The sequence below is a fragment of the Phacochoerus africanus genome, chromosome 16 (assembly GCF_016906955.1).
Source record: "Phacochoerus africanus isolate WHEZ1 chromosome 16, ROS_Pafr_v1, whole genome shotgun sequence".
In the NCBI taxonomy this organism is placed as follows: domain Eukaryota; kingdom Metazoa; phylum Chordata; class Mammalia; order Artiodactyla; family Suidae; genus Phacochoerus; species Phacochoerus africanus.
The window spans coordinates 43,578,953-43,599,551 of record NC_062559.1 but is presented as its reverse complement, the minus strand read 5'-3'; the positions used below and the strand labels follow the sequence as shown (position 1 = coordinate 43,599,551).

General features: G+C 43.8%; 1 protein-coding gene across 6 annotated transcripts in view; it reads right to left on the bottom strand.

Moving 5' to 3' along the window:
- CPVL (carboxypeptidase vitellogenic like) overlaps positions 1-20,599 on the bottom strand; it is a 129,386-nt gene that overhangs the window by 69,737 nt on the left and 39,050 nt on the right. For all 6 annotated transcript variants that reach the window (XM_047763734.1, XM_047763730.1, XM_047763733.1 and 3 more), the window contains 4 exons: positions 18,819-18,933; positions 17,792-17,850; positions 15,747-15,826; positions 10,611-10,677 (listed from right to left, as the gene is read on the bottom strand). In XM_047763734.1, the coding sequence (XP_047619690.1) occupies positions 10,611-10,677; positions 15,747-15,826; positions 17,792-17,850; positions 18,819-18,933 (321 nt within the window). The remainder of the gene's footprint in view (positions 1-10,610; positions 10,678-15,746; positions 15,827-17,791; positions 17,851-18,818; positions 18,934-20,599) is intronic.

Here is a 20,599-nt window from a genome sequence, read left to right as displayed (position 1 = left end):
TGTCCACCAATGTGGGCAGCAGCTGGCCAGTGAAGCTCCCGAAGCCTGTGAATGAACACCAACCTTCTACCATCGCATCTGACCCTGGCCTCATAAAAGCTCAGAACAGCATCAAAGCAATTATAAAAGGAAAGAGGAAAAGCACGGCCAGAAACTATCTGAACACACAGTATTTTAGAATTCAGCAGTGACCTTCAAGGGAGGAACTCGGTTGGATAAACATATTTACATAATGTAATAATTCAAATAGGTTAGCAATCAACACATCAGGTCTGCCCTTAGTAATTATTCCTTTCCAATAATTAAAGAAGCTGCGATTTCCAGCACTACTCCTGTATGGCTCCTTAGCCCCAGGGTGCTCATATTTTGAGCTCACCTCTGACACGAAGGGCGGGAGGTATTAGGGTATGTTTGCATGTGCCTGTGTTTGCTGAAGCTAAAAGAAGCAATAAACCTCCAGTTCTCCTCTTACATCAGAAGGATCTCAGAATTCAGTTCTCAATCTTTTATTTCCCCCATGAGAGAGAAAAAGGTCTCAGCAGCACAGTTGCATAGTGGTTTTTGAATCTTGGTCTGCAATCTTTCTGAGTTCTTAACTAATGTTTGGAACAGCCTAATGGAAATCACGTTAGGAGCATATTGTACTTGTAAAAATAGTCTAGAGAGAATGTAATGCTTGGTTAATCATCCAGATGTGTAAAAGCACAATGAAATTGGACTTAAAGAAACTTGTAACTGTGTATTCCGTTTGAATCTCTCCCTTCTTACATGTTTCAACAACATTTATAGCAAACTTACTATACCCCTGCCACCCAGTGACTTTTAAGGGAGGAGGAAAAAAATCATATCTAAAATCAAACTTCAATCCGCTCCTCCAGAAGAAAAAAAAAATGTCAGAGAATAATACTCTAATGGAAACAATGTCCTCGTACAGAAATTTCACATATGTTAGCAGTTACTATTGTTTAAGCTACTCTCCGTCGGCTACATTTCTTACTAAACTTTAGTTTAAAAAAAAAAAGTGGATGTAGTTATATTCATTCTCGGACTTGCTTTTAAGTATCCCTTTTATGGTAAAACTTGCAGAACCTTTATCAGCGATCATGAGCAACGGCCTTTGAACCTGGGCGCCATGCGTCGCTATCCTCTGGCCCTAGCTCCTCACTTGGACCTGAAAGTGGAAAAAGGGAGCTGTCAGCTTCGGTAATGGCATGTCGAGACGGTCAGGGTCGTTCTCCGCCCTTTACGCTGCTCTGCTCCCAAACCTCCAGCCACTCCAGCGGGAAGGAATGCCTCTGAAGAATCCACTTCACGGCTGATCAAGAACTCCTCCATGTCGTCCAGGGGGCACAAGTGGGCTGCTCTTTGGGAGAAAGTCACCACTGGCGTCATGTCCTCTAGCTGTCCCCAAGGACAGACCATGGTAGAGCCACCCCCATGTGCGGGGGCGATCAATGGGAACAGGGGGACGTGCCTTGAAGAGCATTTTATACACACATTGAAAACCACAAAAACTGGAGAAAAGCCTCAATGGACTAGAGTTGCACAAAACATAGCAGTTAAGAGGGCAGGATTAAGCTAAGGCGACCTTGACTTCATAGGAGAGAAGAGGTGTGGTCAGCTCAGAAAATTAATGAATGAGGAAAGCTGGAACTTTGGTATGGTGGTAATCTCCACAACTTCCTAGACATTGCTAGACCATGCGTCATCTAATTTCAAGACCACACGGCTGCAATTAAAAAAAAAAAAAAAAAAGAGCTTCTAACAAGAACATGACTTTATCTAAACATCTATTTCTCTTGACTGTGAGCTTACAAAGAAATGCAGAATCTGCAGGATTAGACACATAACAAAAACTTTTTGATCTGTATCCAACGTTTAGTCACATAAATTTATGCAAAAGTATGTACTGCCTTCCAAATGATGTACGCTTATTTCCTTTTAAAAGGATCTTTAAAAAACAATTCCATCAGTGACAAACATAGGTGAAAAAGATGCGTCTCACCTCCCCCCAACTCTGACCGCAGTGCCAACTTTGGAGAAACCCAGCTTGAAGCCAGGTGATGTGACCAGATGAATAAGCCCTTTTGTTTAGAGACCACAGGTAATTTGACTTTTAAACAAAAGTATGAACATAGTGGGTGACAGTCAACAAACGAGCCCTTCCTTTGCTCACCAATGACAGAACTTAGAAGGTTGAAGCTGCGTAACAGATGTAATTTAGCATTTCCTGTCCCCAGCCTATAAATCTCACCCCATCAGGTACTATTTGTGTCACCATGCTGCTTGGTCCAGCATGGTAGCTCACTTTAGACAAAGCTTATAATGACTTCTGATCCATGTAACTAACGTATTCTTTTCCATGTAACTAAAGAATCAGCACATATGTGCTGATTTGACTTAGATATGCGATCCAAAAGCCAGAGGCCCAATTTGCAAACATTTCCATATGCCCCTGTTCAATTCTTCAGGTTGCCAGCTTAAACCTTGATTTTCCTTTTTCTTTTGTCTTTTTAGGGCCACACCCGCTGCATATGGAGGTTCCCAGGCTAGGGGTCGAATGGGAGCTGTAGCCAGGGGCCTACGCCAGAGCCACAGCAACATGGGATCCAAACCGCATTTGCCACTACACCACAGCTCACGGCCACACCAGACCCTTAACCCACTGAGCAAGGCCAGGGATCAAATTTGCATCCTCGTGGATGCCTGTCGGGTTTGTTAACCACTGAACCACGATGGGAACTCCTGATTTTTCTAATATTAAACTCATTAAATAGTCACAAATCCATTTTCAATTCTGAAAGAAAATATTGGCAAGTCAGAGGAACATGACTGAAAGTAGACATCTGTCATTAGCTCAAGAGTCAAAGCAGCTCCAATGCTATCTAATAAAATTCAGCAAGTTCCAAGCTCTGAGAAATAATTACATTCCAAGGACTTCAAGCCTTTATATCACTTGAAACTTCCATTTACTCCATAAAACTTTATGATCAAAGCCAAGTCTTTACTATTAGAACCAAGTTTTGGCCAGAAAGACAAAAACATCCAAGAAGCTACGGAACTTCTTTTCGGTTTGCAAAAGGTTAGTAACCCTTAGAGATTCTGTGCAGAATAGGAAAGGCAGGTGTGACTCCCTAGCACAGACAGCGGATTTGTTCTGTGGGAAGAGGCGGGTCTTGGAGACAGAACAGTTTTGAGGAGAATGCAGCCAGGCTCTAGATAGCATCTCCATGCAAGGGGTTACAATCCTTAGCCTGTCCCTCTTCTACAGTCTTTGGGCTGAAGTCCGGCTGCATAGGTTCCAATCCTGGCTGGGTGAGCTTGCAAAGCCAACCTAACCTCTCAAAGCCTCAGTCATCTGAGCTGTAAAATGGGGCAGCTTCATAAAGATTCAACAAGGTAATGCATGAAACAGTGCTTTTGCATCATTGCCTGTCCTATGATCCACTCTCAATCAGTATTCTCAACGAAGATCGGTAAATTGAACAAGGGGACTAGACACGCCTGAAGGCCCTCTTCTAACTTCTGAATTCAATGATCACAAGGCTGGGCTAATAGGATAAAGGCGTAGCCTACAGAAAACAAGTCAGACCTACGGCTAGGACGGTTCTCCCAGGCCACCCCTTCACCCGTGTATCTGGGCTTGAAATTCCCGTTACAAGCGGCTGTCTATGACTCAGGCTCTGTCCTCTATCCAAAGACAAGTGTGTTGGGCGTATGTTTAATCGCTCAGATTCTCTCTAAGGGACAGCGGGCTGACGAGTCAGAAGAGAGTGAGAAGCAGAACGATCCTGATGAGGATGGAGGAAGCATGAAGCAACAGAACCTGAGCACGAGGCAGCCGAGCAAAGGGAGGCACCGGAGAGCCCTGGAAAATAAAGGAGTCGAAAATGGTTTCCAGGGAGAGGGAGAGCCATGACAGGGAGATGAAAAGACGCCAGAGAGAAATACCATCCATATCGCTATTTTATCTGGCAACAGCCTTGCACAAAGCCACTCGCTAACATTCATTAAACACGGCGCCTCGTATTGTATGAAAGAAATTCAAACAAACCTGGCTCTCGCCTCCCAGAAGCCCGCCACCCGAACCCAGTGGACCATGATGATTTCAATAAAGAAATCAGACTCCGTAAGCCCAGCAGGACTTCCTTCATGCAGATGAAAATAAAGTAACCCATGAAGCTCACTAATTTTTAAATAGCTTCAAAGTTTTGTCTCAGATGCGGCCCTCAAATTAACCATGGTTGCAAAACTGCCTCTAAGGACAGTAGACCCCCTCCTGCTGATCGAGAAGAGATGCCCAGGGCTTTTGTGGGGGTTTTTTAATTCATTTTTTGGAGATGCCCAGTTTTAACCACATGCCCTCTCATTTTGGGAGAACTCCCACCCATGGGCACCACAGCCCCTATGTGCTGAGTCTTCCCCACGAGGGGACACGAAGCCCTGGGCTCAGAGGATAACGGGCAGACCTCTCCCTCCGAGGTCCCGTCACCCCCCGACCCTCACCTTCCAGCGGCTGGGTTGTTTCGCTTTAATGTTTAGCTGAACCCGTGTACACTGGAGTGGATTCTAAGTGTGTCTGTACCTCAAGAAAAAGAGCAATCTCCCTAATAGTTACTGGCTCAGAAAGGATAACACTTATGAAGAAAGTTAATTATGTGAATTAAATGCAGCTTGTTTCTCTTTTTGAAGTACATTTTTTTCATGCCTCGAGGAGGGTGATTTACAGGCACATTTGTCTCTCTTTAGAGAAAATTAATTCCAGTTGGGGTTCTGGGCAAAAATGGAGAGAAGAAGGGAAGAAGACAAAGCCATTCTTCCTCCTCTGCTGCCCCAAAGGAGGGTCCACACTGCGTCTGCTGTGGCCTCGCCGGGGTCCCCGTGGCAGGGGCGAGGGGCCTGGGTCGGTCCTGACACATGCTGTTATCGTCACACACGTCTAAGCTCCACCGTTAGCTTCTAGATGAAGTGAACAACTTCTTTTAAGAGACGATCTTAAAATAAGAGGGGAGACAATGCCCCACCCCCCACACCAGAGAGCAGAGCTTTTTCAGCATAGCCCCTGTTTACACACGTAAGGCCATATGCTTTGGAACCATAAGATATTAATCCAGCTTTTCGACATGAATGGTAATAATAGCCGTCATGTGTTGGGTACTTAGCACAGCTAGTCACCCTGTTAAATATTTGAGGAGGATTATCTAATTAAATGCTCAAAACAACCCTGTGCAGTAGGTACTGTTATTACTTCCAGATTCCCTTACACCAAAGTCAGGGCGCGGAACAGCTGTTCCGGCCCCTCTGAGCATCAGACTACCCTCATTCATAGCACACAAATGTGGAGAACTCTTTCTGAGTTCATGCATTTATTCTCCAAGAGCAGTTCTACGAATCTAGGAGCATTTTCATTTGTTCGGTCTCCCCAAGAGTGTGAGGAAATTAAGAATCCACAAGAGAAGGCTTTCTCTTTCTTGAAGAATCCACTGCAACATTTCTTTTGGGGGTGGACACAGGGAGGGTGGGTGGGTATCATGTTAAAACTGCAACTGAATACAGGCGCTTTCAGAGCATATCTAGGTAACTACTGTTGGACAACGAGTAAAGGAAAATATCCCTGGAAGTGCTTTAATCTAAAAACCAACCCTCCTGATTGTAAGATGAAAAGCAGCGGCCCAGAGAGGTTAAAGGGCAGGTTTAGAATCATCCAGAGAGAGACAAAACCAGTATTGAATCTCAGGTCTCCTGATTATTAATCCAGAATTCCTTTCACTTCTCCATTCTGCTTCCTAGCCTTAGAACAGAAGACAAGATGGAACAAACCAGACTAGAGAAACACAGCAGTCTATGAATAATAAACCGCCAGGGCATTATTCAGTGCTCTTCCTTCTAGAAAAAGACATGCCTCGACTTACGGTATCCTGTGCAGTTCTCCTGAAGACGGTGCTACCACCATGTGCAATTCCACCCCAGGCCCTGCCTGCCCTCATTTACATCTTCCTGCATCATTTGCAGGGCACAAGTTTCCTTAAAAGTATCCATCCTGGCAGCAGAGAATGTAAAAAGAAAATTGTCCTTTACTACCCACACTCGGAAATGACACGCACGAAACCATCAGGCAGACAAGAAGTGGACAAGTCAAATTTTTCATCCGGAATGTGGCAGCTCTGCTGAAAGTTCAGCATCGTGGTTAACAACGTCAGCATGCTGCTTGCAAGACCAGGAATTAGACACTACGCAGATCGCTCTTTAGCTAGAGGTGGAGACCGGGCGCCTTCCAGGGTTGCTACTGAGATAATAGGAGTCCACTTCCTGCCCAGGGCCCGCCTCTGATGTGAGTTAAAAGGAAAGAAACAGCAGGGAATTATTAGTAGAGGTCCTAAACAATCCTGACCAGATAACTGGCTTAAAAAAATTTGAGTGTAATATGCTAAGCAGTCAGGATATCCTTTCCAGGCAGTTCAGAAAGAGAAGAAAGCAGGCGAAAAGAAGGAAGTCCCTAGTTCCATAACTGGCCATTCCCTTAGAAAAGCTGAGGCTGTTTTTCACTCCGACACTCTTAGAATGGACACCTGTGGTCTGTGCTTGCCTAGCATCCTGCCAGCTGTCCCTCTGGTACCATCACTCAGAGCTTCCTCTGGAGACCTCTCATCTCCCACTCCAGGTTTTGTGGTTCAGGGTGAAGGACCTGAGATGATCTCTGCCTCCCAGGGCATTGGATGGACATTGGGTACCATTCTGGCCAACGTGTATACTCCATCCCCGTGACCCCGGCTATTAGTTCTAGAATGGGCATGGGATCCAAATGGATCATATGCAATTCAGGGATATACAAAAGAGAAGTTGAGCTGATAGGCTATATCTAGAGCTCTGGAGTTGGGTGGGGGGACAAGAGCACAGGTGAAAAGAACTCACCTAAGAAGGAAACCAGTAAGTGTCAAGCCAACTGAATCAATGGAGAGAACATGAGACAAAATCCTAGTGATAAGATTTGAGCATCCAGATCCAGCTATGCCTGATGCCAACCAAGAAATCCCATTTTCCTTAAGCCACTAAGAATAGGCTTTCTGTCACTTGTAAGAAAAAGTGCCTTGACTAATACACCCATATTCATTCTTAAAAATCCAAGTTATGGAGTTCCCGTCATGGCGCAGTGGTTAACGAATCCGACTAGGAACCATGAGGTTGCGGGTTCGGTCCCTGCCCTTGCTCAGTGGGTTAACGATCCGGCATTGCCCTGAGCTGTGGTGTAGGTCGCAGATGTGGCTCGGATCCTGCGTTGCTGTGGCTCTGGCGTAGGCCGGAGGCTACAGGTCCGATTCGACCCCTAGCCTGGGAACCTCCATCTGCCGCGGGAGCGGCCCAAGAAATAGCAAAAAAGTCAAAAAAAAAAAAAAATCCAAGTTAACTGTTGCCTCTCCTGACCTTTCCTGAGGACCCCATAATGAGAGGTGGCTATTTGCGCTCATCTGTGCTACTTGTTTTTACAGCTCCTTTTCTAATTGTACTTTTCATTCTGTATTGTCAAACTCTCAGATTTAGGGTAGAGTCAATGTCGTCTTAATCACTGAACTTCCAACTTGTCCAATGCCTCAGACAAACTAGATATGCAATATATGTGTGTTGAATTGAATTGAACTTGATTCTAAATACCCTTTCTGTGAACACTGAACCCTTCAATATCGTTTCCTGTTACACTTAGAATAAAATCCAACCTCTCTGCCATGGGCAACAGGACCCTACATGATCTGCCTTCCTTTCGCATCCAAGCTCCTTTTACCATGGCTCAATGCTTATCCTCAAGGGCACCAAGCCTGTCCCTACTTCACAGTCTTTGCATTTGCTGTTCCTTCTTCCAAGAAAGCTTTTCTCCCAGACACTGCAGAGATCACCCCACTACATCACTCAGGACTCTGTTCAATTGTCTTCTTACCAAAAAGTCCTTTCTCTGACAATTTTATTCAAAATAGCACCTCCATCACCCTCCAGCCCTCACTCTGCTTATCTTTTTCAGGCATGTCACTGCCTGACCATTTAGTACATATTTTTTTTAATCACTTTCTTCACCTGTGGAATGCACGAAGGCAGGCAATTCTTCTGTCTTGTTCATAATTGTATTCCTAGCACCTACGAATTTCTGTGTTCTCAAAATATTGGCTACTATTAATTTTTAAAACAATCTTAAATTTAAAAGGGTGAAAAAAGCAAATCCTAAAATTGAAACCAACATATGCAAGTGAACCTGTATATGAAATTGCAACATAGTCACCCTGGGGGGAAAAAAAAAATTCTTACACAGTTTAAACGAGCTTTGATTTGAAATCTGCAGTGAGATACAAAGGATAAAAATAATTGTTGGCAAAAAATACCGAAAGCAACTTGGAGGTTTCTTATTGGTAGTGGTACTTAATGTAATAATTCTGAAGCCATTCTGAATGCATCATAGGATTGAGTAAAGAGTAAATTCACTGATGCTGTTGGGAATCCCAGTTCTCAATGCAGGAGGAGGAGTGAAAAAAATATAGAACGGGAAGAGGAAGAAAAAATTATGTTAAATTAGAATTGTGAGCATCTGTATGAAGTCATTTTGTTTCTGAGCTCTGCCCACAAAGTCTAAAAGATATGGCATCCCAGCAGCAATATGGTATTGGTTTTTAAATACCATTACCCATTAAAACAAAACAGAGTTCCTTGAAGAAATAACTATTTCCAGGGCTGGACAGGGAAAGTACAAGTTAATCCTAGAGCATATATTTGTGCCAAAAAGCAAGGAAATGCCCAAAGACTAATGGGGACAAATGAGGACAATGTATCAAAAGAAGATAAGACAGCCTGAAGGGGTTCCCATTGACCAAATATGGGACCATATATATCAGAGAAGAAGAGGATGACAGATGATACCTGAAGGAAGAGAGATGAGAAAAAAAATCATTTTACAGCCCCCAGTGTAAAAACTGATTCAGACAGGAATCATCAGTGGGTGCTAAAACTACTTGGTGGAATATTTGGTGGGGGGAACAGATGTTCACATGGTCTCAGATTTTTTATGAATTTCAAAGGGAAAAAGATACCTTTCCAATGGCAAGATCTGGCAGACACTACTTGACTGATCAAATTTGGAATTGCCAGTAATGGAAAAAGGGACATTATGTGTGATTCATGATGTGATAGAGTAGAAAGCATATACAATATCATCTATGTAGTATTCTTCCTAAATGTTTTCACCAAATCTAAGCATTAAGGAAAGAATCAGACAAAGTCAGAAAATGGAACATTCTATGTCATTTGACTAAGTCAATATGAAAACAGTATGGAGGTTCCTCAGAAAACTAAGGAACAGAATTACCATATGATCCAGCAATCCCACTCCTGGGCATATACCCAGACAAAACTATAATTTAAAAAGATACATGCACCCCTATGTTCAAAGCAGCATTATTCACAACAGCCAAGACATGGAAACAACCTAAATGCCCATTGACAGATGAATGGATTAAGACAATGTGGTACATATATACAATGGAATACTACTCAGCCATAAAAAATATGAAATAATGCCATTCACAGCAACATGGATGCAACTAGAGGTTATCACACCAAGTGAATTAAGTCAAAAAAGAGAAAGATGAAAAACATACAGTATCACCTATTTGTGGAATCTAAAATATGACACAAACGAACCTAATTACAAAACAGAAACAGTCCACAGTCTCCTTCTGTGGCCAAGGGGAACAGACTTGTTATTGCTAATGGGGAGGAGGTTGGGGTAGGGATGGACTAGAAGGTTGGGGTTAGCAGATATAAGCTATTACACATGGAGGGGATAAACAGCGAGGTCCTACAGTACAGCACAGGGAACTGCATTCAATACCCTACGATAAACCATAATGAAAAAGAGTATTTTAAGACAAAGAATGTATATACTCATATTTACAAATATATACATACATACAAATATATATACATATACACACACAAACTGAATCACTTTGCTGTACAGCAGAAACGAAAATAACGTTGTAAATCAACTACACTTCAAATTTTTTTTTTTGGCTTTTTAGGGCCACACTCGTGGCATATGGAGATTCCCAGGCTACAGCTGCCGGCCTACACCAGAGCCACAGCAATGCAGGATCTGAGCCGCGTCTGCGACCTACACCACAGCTCACGGCAATGCCAGATCCTTAAACCACTGAGAGAGGCCAGGGATCGAACCCGCAACCTCATGGTTCCTAGTCAGATTCGTTTCTGCTACGCCACGATGGGAACTCCACACTTCAATTTTTAAAAAAAGAAAAAAAAAATAGGACATGCTACAAAGGGTCTGCTCTAGACTCCTGAAAATCATCATCACAAATGACTACAACAACAAAAAAGACATGGGACTGAGACATGACAACCCATTATAACATACGAATCTTTATTAGGCCCAGAATTTTTGTAAAAAATGTTACAGAGGACATTTTGGAGCTAAGAGGAGAATTGTTTATATGTGCCAAATTAATATTTGTATGTGTGTGATGTATATCCTGAGCGAGTAAACCACAAGTGTCACCATACATTTCAGTTCTGATGATGCTGGAAGCATGCACGAAAACGTGGCTTCAACTCACCTCTCCAGTGGCATAAAAGTCATTCTCTTTATAGTCAGAAAACAGCAGGAAAAACTGAATTAGTGCACTGCAAAAGGAAGAACCATGATAACAATCAGACAGAATCATGCTATGCGACCCAATTTTACCCTTGGACAATAGGTTTCACATGATACTCTTATGCTATAAGCTCCTGGAGGCATTTTTTCAGTCCCACATGCGTAACACTCCATACTCTGTGGATGGTTTGAAAATACTTGAGGGCTACCTTGGTGATTCTCCGCAGTGGAGACAAGTGGACACCAATGCTCTGGGAAATTTTCCAAATCTCGGGGTTACCAACTTGGATCGCCTACCTGTTGAGCGGACCCTTGAACAAAGGGCAACAGGCTTTCACTTCTTAGCTCACAATTTGCAGAGGTAGTTCTGCAAACCTCTGACCCCATTAACCTTGGTTTGTGGTGAGGTAACGTGAACCTCAGTTGCTTACCAACCTCTCTTTGGGGAACCCTGAACATTTCTATGTTCTAATGGGGCTCCCAGAATTTCATCGTTTTAGTAACCAAAGAACCAAAAAGCTGTAAAACTGACTACAGTTCAAAGGAAAAACCACCAAATGGCCATAGATTGCCAAGTAAATGTACAGTGTCCTTCAGGCTCAGAAAATCACATTTATTAAAGACTGCCAACAGCCACTTTGGTACACTGAAATAGATTTAAACAGACTCATGAAATTTATTTCATAATAAGCAAGAAAAGGGTGGCTTGTTGAATGATTCTCTCCTTGAACAAAATCTTTCAAAAAGGAAACAAAAACTGGTGAAACTCAGACGCTTTGGGAATGTTGTGACCCAGATTGCCATGCCTGAGAAGCGAGGCAGGGTTTTTTGTTCCAGTTTCCTGCTGTGGGACTAAAAGCCGTGAATCACCCAGTGAGGATGAAAGGCCAGGAGGCCTTTGCAAAACCAGGAGAAGGAGAGAGGTCAAGGGTTACACATAGACAAAATTGGGCCATTCCAATCACCATGATCCTGGCAATATTTAATTTTCAAAGGCTCATAAAAACCCACAGTTAAATTCTACTGCAGAGTTTGTGTATTTCTCTATTATTTATAGTAGCTAGAACCTTTGTAGCAACTAAATCTGGGAAGCTGCATTATATAGCTTCCATGTTTGTGCTGGCAATAAGCTGGCTTTAGAGTTGAGATAAAAATAGGAGTTTTTTAAAAAAAAAAAAATAGGAGTTTATTCTCCACCCTTCCCACTTCAACCTTCAGGCTAAAAATGACTTCTCCTTCTCTCTTCCTTCTCTCTGTCCTGGAATGGCAATGGACAATTTAATATAGTAAGTCTCAACTCAGCCGTGTGCATTAGCCTCAGGCTGATTTCCTTAGAGAATTTGTAGGAGAGTTGTTGCGGGCGCTAGGTTTAGCAAATAAACACACAAGATGTCCACTTAAATTTGAATTTCAGATCAACAACAAATAAGGTTTTGGTCTAAGTAATTCTCATATATCACATGGGACATACTTACATTAAAACATTACTTGTTGTTGATCTGAAATTCAAATTTCTCTGGGCATTCGGTATTTTATCTGGCAATCTTGGCTGAGAGAGAGAATCTCCCAGGTTGCTTCTAGCTCAAAAAGGACAGGATTCTTTAGGCAAGGTCCCACTTGAGAAGATTATCAGAGTTTTAATTTCACAGTAGGATCTGAACAAAGTTTTGGCTAATCACAGCAAAGTCTTTGTAGGTCTTTCTTAAATGGGAAGGAGGAATGAAAAAGGTAAATTTAGTAAGTTACATGAACCTATGCATTTGCTCATAGAGCTGCGTTTCAGTCAAGGACTATACATAGTATGATGCGGGTTTGCTTAAACATAAAACCTAGGAGTTCCCGCTGCGGTGCAGTGGGATTGGTGGCGTCTCTGGACTGCTAGGATGCAGGTGCCATCCCCAATCACTGTTAAGGACCCTGGGCATGGGTCACACCTGCAGCACGGACCTGATCCCTGGCCCAGGAACTCCATGTGCCGCAGGATGACCAAAACATAAAAAATAAAATCTAGAATCATGTCCATATAAAATTTCAAATTTTAGCAGTAGAATTGCTAAAAAAAAAAAAAAAAACACAGTACACAAACACACGTGTGTGCGCACCTGCTCCATGCATTTATTCAGGCACAAGTGCTGTACAGCACAAGAAACACCTCTCTTCCAAGTGATTCCATCTGGCAAACTTGTTGGCATTGTGCCAAGGCCTTGTCGGTTAAGTAGAATTTTAGTCAAAGGCTCTCTGGTGGCAGAAAGGTACATTAAAAGACAACTGGATGAAACACATTGCAAGGGCAAAAATACCACTCAGTTTTTGTTTTGTTTTTTTTAAGAGGACGTGAGTTTGGGGCAGAGACGCTAGATGTAAACGACAATGCATTACAGATCCAAAGACAGCCCTGAACTTCAGTCAGCTCTAATGGAGTCAAGGGCATAATAAATACAAGACAGTCAGGAGAATCAAGGTTAAAATAATCTCAGCAGAAGCTCCATACCAACAAAAGCCAAACAAGGTGCATCCTTAGTCACTGAGGGACGGACTGAAAGAAGCGTGGCAACAAGAATCGCGGTGGTTTGGTTCTGCTGCATCAGATGCGGAACCAGCCACCTCCATGCACTTGTTCCACATCTAGTGTGGCCGGGCGGTGATCTTCTCCGCCTGCTCTGATCATGCCATGTTGTCATTTAATAACCTGTCTCATAGTCACGTTGTCTTGTAGTTCTGTTTAGCACTAGATACTATTTCCCATGCAAACCAATATGTGGATTAGAACCGTAGCCTTTCTATTTGGCTGCTAAGAAAATAACTTCAGGCACACCAAGAGAGTGGGGACTGGGGAGCTTGCCTATGACTCTATCAGCAGCACCAGGAACAGTGTCTGGCACAGAACAGGCCAAAAAATAGTGGTGGAGGGAGAGAGTGGCACCAGCTGGTCTACTCCAACTTAAAGGTAATAAACTTATTATCCTTTAGGAAATCTATATTTTTCTAAACCCAGAGGTACTGTGGCTCCAAACACATTCCAAATAGTTTAAAAAAAAAATGAACATTTTATTAGTGGAAAAGTTTCATTTCTAAACACACAGAAAAGCAGCCTAAACGTGAATGCCAAATGTCTGTTTAGGAGTCTGCTCCTTACAGCCGGGCATTAATAACGGAACAGGATTTTCAGAAAAAAAGAAATGGTTTTCGAAGGGAGGAAAAAAAAGGCCTACTCTTCAAACCTGTAGTAGCCCGTTTCTAGGTTTCAAAGCAACCTTCTTATTCCAAACATCCATCTGGACAGCTGGAGAGAAGAATGCAGTCAACAAAGGGAAATAAATAGTATAAACTATAAAGGAAACAGCTGAAATCAGTTTTCTGCACTACCCCTGATTAGCTATTTTCCAGTTCTGAGAGCCTGAAGCAAAAAGAACTACAACAGCTATAAACAATGGCTGCTTTGAAATAGGTTCTCTTTACATGTCTTGCAAGAGGAGACGAACCACATGTCAGCAGTAAATATCCACGCAGAGGGTCAACTGGAAGCTGCGACCATCTCTGGGGGAGGGGCAGGAGAGACAGCAAAGGAAGGGCGTGCGTGCCAGGCTCTGGCTTCCAGGGTCTGATGCGTTTCTTTAACACAGACCCTCCGCCCTCGGGGTGTTTGCTAGTTAAACCACTTTAGTTGTTTGGACTGGAGCCAAAAGAGGGTGGGCGTAGGAGGGGGAACAAGGGAGAAACAGGTTTCCATCTGAAAAAAGAGAGCCCACCGTCAGTGCTAAATGAGAAAGACATGGTGCTTGAGTAAATTGTAAGGACAGCCGTCGGGATTATGTCTGCGGCGGGAAAGAGGGAGCTGCTGAGCAGGGGAGGGACCCCTGCCAGAATCTGGCCAATCTGCCCCCAGGACCCTCTGTATCTGGAAGCAGAAGGGTGGGTCCTAGTCAAGCCGCCTGGAGACTGAATGAAAGTGTTAAAATAATGGGCCATGTGGCACATGAAAGCGTGGCAGACAAACAACAGCCATATCGTTTTCTGGGTCAGCAGAGAAGAGAGAAACACCTCCAGGAGAGAAGCCGGAAGTTCCTCTTTCCACTCCCCCTAGCCATCTGCCTTGGGGAGAAAGAAGAAGAAAACGGGAAGCTTTTGTCAGAGATCAAAAAACTCTGACTCCTATTAGATTCACTTTCACTCTGGGGATTGGTGGGGTTTGCTCACCAAATAATTAGCAGACTGCGTGTTCAGGGAAAGTGGGTGGGGGGGGTAGGGCGGTGGAGCTAGTTAACGCTTTCTAGCCACTAGGATTCTTTTCGTAACGTTATTATTATGCACCCAGAAAGGGGGTGCCCTAGTGATCAAAGAGAATCCAGAACTTGGTCTCAAGCAATAATTTACAGATTGGAAAAAGTGTGACCAAAGAAGAAAGGTCATTTACTAAAAAAAAAAAAAAAAAGTACTAAAAATAGTGAACGTCAGAAAAAGAAAAGAAGAAATTATAATGGATACCGTTGGATCAAGTTTACAACTTGACATTTTTTCTTCAATTTTTTTTTTTTGGAAAAGAATAATTTGTAATATGAAGGGAAAAGTAAGACGAGCTAACAAACGGAGCTTTCCCTCTGAAAGTCACAAAGCTGAAACACGAGTAAAAAATTGCATTTTGTGAAGGCCACAAAAGGAGAAATCCTGGGAAAGAAAACAAACAAACAAACATGGGAGATGATGTTTCTTGGCAAATGCAAAGTTAAATATAATCTTGGAAAGCAAGCAGAAACCTCTTAGGCATCTAGTTGAAACACTGGAAAATAATCTTTGGTTGAATAATTCTGCTCCATTTCTATTGTTTTTTTCGAAGGGTATTTTTATAAAATTAAAATAGTGCCTTCAGATGTCAGCTCTTCTTGCTACTTTCTCTGCAGGCCACTTTCACACTCATCAATGATAGTTTAATGAAGTGGAAAACAGATCAAGCTCTTCATGTGGAAGCATTCTTAAAAGATCTTCAGGTATTGGACTATGGGGACCAATCAATAATACTTCTACTACCAGAAGAATTTTCCTTCTGAAAATGAAAAATCGTTCAGTCTGAAGGCGGCCAGGAGAGCGCCAGAGCCTTTACCTGTATAAATCTCGAGCCACATCATCCTCATCGACTGCATATCCCTGGGGATGGTCGGTAAAACTGAAGCCTGTGCCCACCTGCAGGTGAAATAAATAAGCAGGTATAAACGCAGAGCAACACATGCGCTGCTTGGAGATCCTGAAATCAACTTTATTCCAAAGACCATGCCTTTGACCTCAGATTTCTGCCATCACCCCACTTGCGCTCAGCCATCCTCACAGGCGGATGCTGCATGTCACCTATTTCCCCCTCCCTCCTCCAAGCCCAAATAAAATAGCAGCACAGAGCTCCGCCCTAGGGTCAGTGGCTGAGCTGTTCTGATCTCACAGTGGAGACCCTGCCAGGCCTTGATTTAAGGACCAGGAATTCACCTTTCCTGGCCCCTACTACAGTATCAAAGGACCCAAAGTTGTCTCCTCTCTGAAACCTGAAGGAACTCTCTAGGCTGGAGATAAAAGAGGTGTGTGTGTGTGTGCGTATGTGTGTGTGTGTGTTCCCCCATTTCTATGTGGGAAATATGGCCACTAAGCGCTTTCACCTTCATTCAGCAGATAAGGGGCTTTAGAATAAAGATTAGCTTTAAACTAATATTTCCTTATACCTACAAGGACATAGGTATAAGGACCTTCAAGTTCATGGACAACTGAGCTGTAAATCAGTAAGATAACCTACTACTTATTTTGTGTCAATAATATGTATAAGGAATCCCCTCACAAACACACACCCAGTTGTGAATATGTTTGTTTTTGTTTTTTCTCCAAACACCCAAGGGAATAGGATATTTAATTAAACTTTTATTTAAATATGAAATTATAGGAGTTCCCATTGTGGCTCAGCAGGTTAAAAACCTGACTAGTATCCATGAGGATTCAGTTTCAATCCCTGGCCTCATTCAGTGGCTTTAAAGATGCAGTGTTGCTGCAAGCTGGGGCATAGGTTGCAGATGTGGCTCAGACGGTGAATTGCTGCGGCTGTGGTGCAGGACGGCAGTGGCAGCTCTGATTCGACCCCTACCCTGGGAACTTTCATATGCCTCGGGTGCACCCTAAAAAGCAAGAAAAAAAATGGAATTATAATAATAGACTAGGAGAGAGGATAAAACATGGGAGGAGACAGGGAAAAAAGAATGTTGGATTTCTTTTCTCCTTATTTATGTTTTCTCTTTGAACCATCCTGGAAGTGAAAGAAGTTAGAGAAATTAGAGGACAATGACACCCCCAATCTGCAGAAGTTGACCTTAAAGTTAACTTTCCTATTTTGCAGTGTATTTAATTCAATTTCATAGGAACTTCCCAGACTTCCCGTTGTGGCTCAGCAGTGAACGAACCTGACCGGCATTCATTAGAATGCAGGTTCGATCCTGGGCCTCGCTCAGTGGGTTAACGATCCAGTATTGCCATGAGCTGTGGTGTAGGTCGCAGACGTGGCTCAGATCCTGTGTTGCTGTGGCTGTGGCATAGGCTTGGCGGCTACAGCTCCGATTGGACCCCTAGCCTGGGAACCTCCATATGCTGTGAGTAAAGCCCTAAAAAGACAGCAAGACAAAAAACAAAACAAAACAAAACAAAACAAAACAAAAACTTCCCAAGGAGATTTCTGCATTTTACTCCCCCAAGGGGAGACATTCTGCTTACTGTAATAAGTGAAGGGGACCACCCTTGACTTTTTATATCTAGAACTCTACTCAAAAAATCAGGAGTTCCCATGCTATACGAGAGCCCACAATATGGAGACAGTCATATCACCAGTGGGAAGAAACGGATCCCTTTCCCCAGATGGTATAATCCAGGAAAAACGATGTTTCATAAGATTAAAAAAGAAGGAAGGTGAGACGGTAGCAAGTAAAATTCCCAAACGTGGATGGAATGGTACATGTTAGAAAAATTAAACCTCTATTGTGTTTTTCTAATAGATAATTATATTTTTAAAATTAAAAAAAAGGAAATCTGTATTTTTTTTCTATTTCTCAAATGCACTTAATGAAAGAAAAAAGACAAGTGAGGCCAACACTGCCCTTTCCTAGGCCCATGGGGGGTACTCACTGGATTATCAATGTAGAGCATGGAGAAGGTAGTGGTCCAGGGAAAGTCTCTGGCAAGCACTAGTAAAGCAAAGAGGAGGTGTTAGACTGGGTCCTTAGAAAAAGCATCCCACCTAAGTAAGGTTTAGCTCTGGTTAGGAGCCAACATGCCCACCTGTCCTCTCCATGGCAACAAACCCTTGGCGTCCCTCTGACACCATGTCATACTCTCATGGTGGGGACCAGACACCTGCACCTTTTCTTCCCCCCCTTCTCTCCTTCACTGTCCCCAGAACCAGAGAGTTTCGACATCTAAGATGTACTTTGGAAACAAAACTCCATGCAGCTGGTTCAGGCAGAAACACCCAGTAAGCATGGATGCAATGAACTCATCTGTCCAATTGGGGGCATCATCCTTCAGACCTGATTCTCCAGAATCCGCTTCCTCCCATCAACGCTGAAGAGAACCACAACTTGGACAAAAGTGTATACAGGAGTATACTGACTTCACAAACGGGTTCGCCCTTCAAATCCCGACTCAGGAAAAGTAAAAAATGAGATGGAGGTAAACCTGGGTTACAGCTGGACGTGGGCTGCCCCCCTCCAGTCTTTCCTTTACCCAGCCCAGCCCACAGTATCTTGTTTCTAAGATATCTGATCATTTACATGATGGAACCATACAGTGTTCAGTTCATGTGACTAATGGTGGATATAATTCCACCCATTATTTCCACGCAAAAGGGCTCGCCCACATAGTAATAAATGCTAACTGTTTTCGTGAGCCCGATCGCGTGAGTCAGCAGCAGACTGGCAGAACACAGCTTAGAACCTTCCACCCAAATTTCAAGGGAGAAAGCAGCCCGGCCAGGACACTCGTCCTGCTGGCTCTTTCTTCTTGGACAGATGTTGCCAGAAAGTTATGTTTTCATAACCTGGAACTGTTAAGCCATTCACAGTAGTTCAGTGTTCACTCTAAGTTATTTCTAGAGCAGATAGAAGCTTTAAATAAAGAATTCTCCAGGGGAAAACGGAGTCCAAGCAGTACTCACCGGTCATGTTTCTTCTGACAACATAAGGTCCGTGTTCCACAAAGAGGCCGAACATGGACGAGCCTCCCGGCCCACCCTGCAGCCAGAGGACGACTGGAGCATTCCATGGATCTATCTAGAAGGGACAAAGGACCCAGTGACTACACAGAGTGCTAAGAATAGACCCAAGCAAACTGACCCAAATCCTCTGTCTTCCACAGCCTTGACTGAATCTCACCCAGCCTTCCCAGACCCCAATGACCACTCCACAAGCCAAGCGCTGTCATCGCCTGTTGTTCTGAATTAGTATTTGTCTCTCATGCTGGTATCTACCTTGTGCAGGTAAATCTCTTCTCGCCAACAGCCAGAAACCCCCTGCATTGTAGAAGCATTGCCTCAGAACGCCCCTAGACACCCAGCATACCACCTAGGGCATGGTTTTATTTTTGCAGCTGTTTAAACTTTCTGGGGACTCCCAGAGTTCCCACTGTAGCTCAGTGGGTTACAAACCCAACTGATATCCATGAGGAAGCAGGTTTGATCCCTGGCCTTGCTCAGTGGGTTAAGGATCCTGGCGTTGCTGTGGCTGTGGTGTAGGCCAGCAGCCGCAGCTATGATTCCACCCCTAGCCTGGGAACTTCCATATGCCGTAAGTGTAGCTGTAAAACGGAAAGAAAGAAAGAAAAACAAAACCCTTTCTGGGGACTCTTCCCCTGGACCAACATATTCCCAAAGAGGTGCAACAAAGAATCCATCCTCCGCAGTAATAATTCGCCCCTTTAACTGAGACCCCAAACTCCCTTTCCGATTTTATTTACGCAGCAAGAGGTCACAGAGACAACTGTAACTTCATTCAACACGACGAACCTGAGAATAAGCAGACAGGCCCCCAGTCATTCAGTCCGTGCAAACAACAGCCACAAAACCCTACACAAGGTATTTAGGAGACGTGTGAGACGTAAATAAGAAAAGGTCACTGGCAGGGTTGGGGTGCTGGAAGTTAGCTCCTGGCAGTAGTCAACGCCATCACCCCTGATGACAACGGGGCCTTTACTGCTCTCACTCAGTACCTCACTGGGGTCAGCACTACGCAAGGAGGAAGTCCGAGCAGAGCAGTGAGTGAAAGGGACAGGTCCTTGTCCTCTTCGAGCTTACATTTCATGGGCAATACAGACAGTTAAATCAATGATCGAGTGTGGAAGATGAAAAATTTGCTCTCATGTTAAGAGAGCAAATAAGGCCTAACAAAGAGGCACCTCCCGTAGTCACAGTGATCAGAGAAGTTCTCAATGGGAGCCTCGGAGCAGAACTGAGACTTGGAAGCTGAAAAGGATTCGGCCCCAAGGAGAGCCAGGGAATGATGCTGTAGACAGAGGGGAACTGACGGGGAAATCCTCAAATCAAAGAGACACTGCCTGGCCCAAGGTGGATCCTCCGGAGCGATCTGAAAGAGGCTCCACTTGGCCTCCGCAAGGCTCCCAGTAAGATGTGACGGCCGGTCCTCGTTCGATGTCATGGCTCATTTGATGTCCCGTCAGCCAGGCTTGGCAAGACAGGACCCTACTGTTTCAGCCCAGAACGAAATCCTGCAGCCTCATGCTTAACCCAGTCACACAGATCCTGGGTTGTATTGGGAGCCGGAGGGGCCTGGTTCATCCACCCGGATGATGTGAGAAGGCTGCGGGCAGAAGCCAAGACTAACTCACGGGAAGGTGATCTGGGACCCACAGCCAAGGGCCTGGAGCAAGAGCCGATCACAAAGGGTTCTAACCATAAGGACAGCAGGGACCGAGGGATTTCTC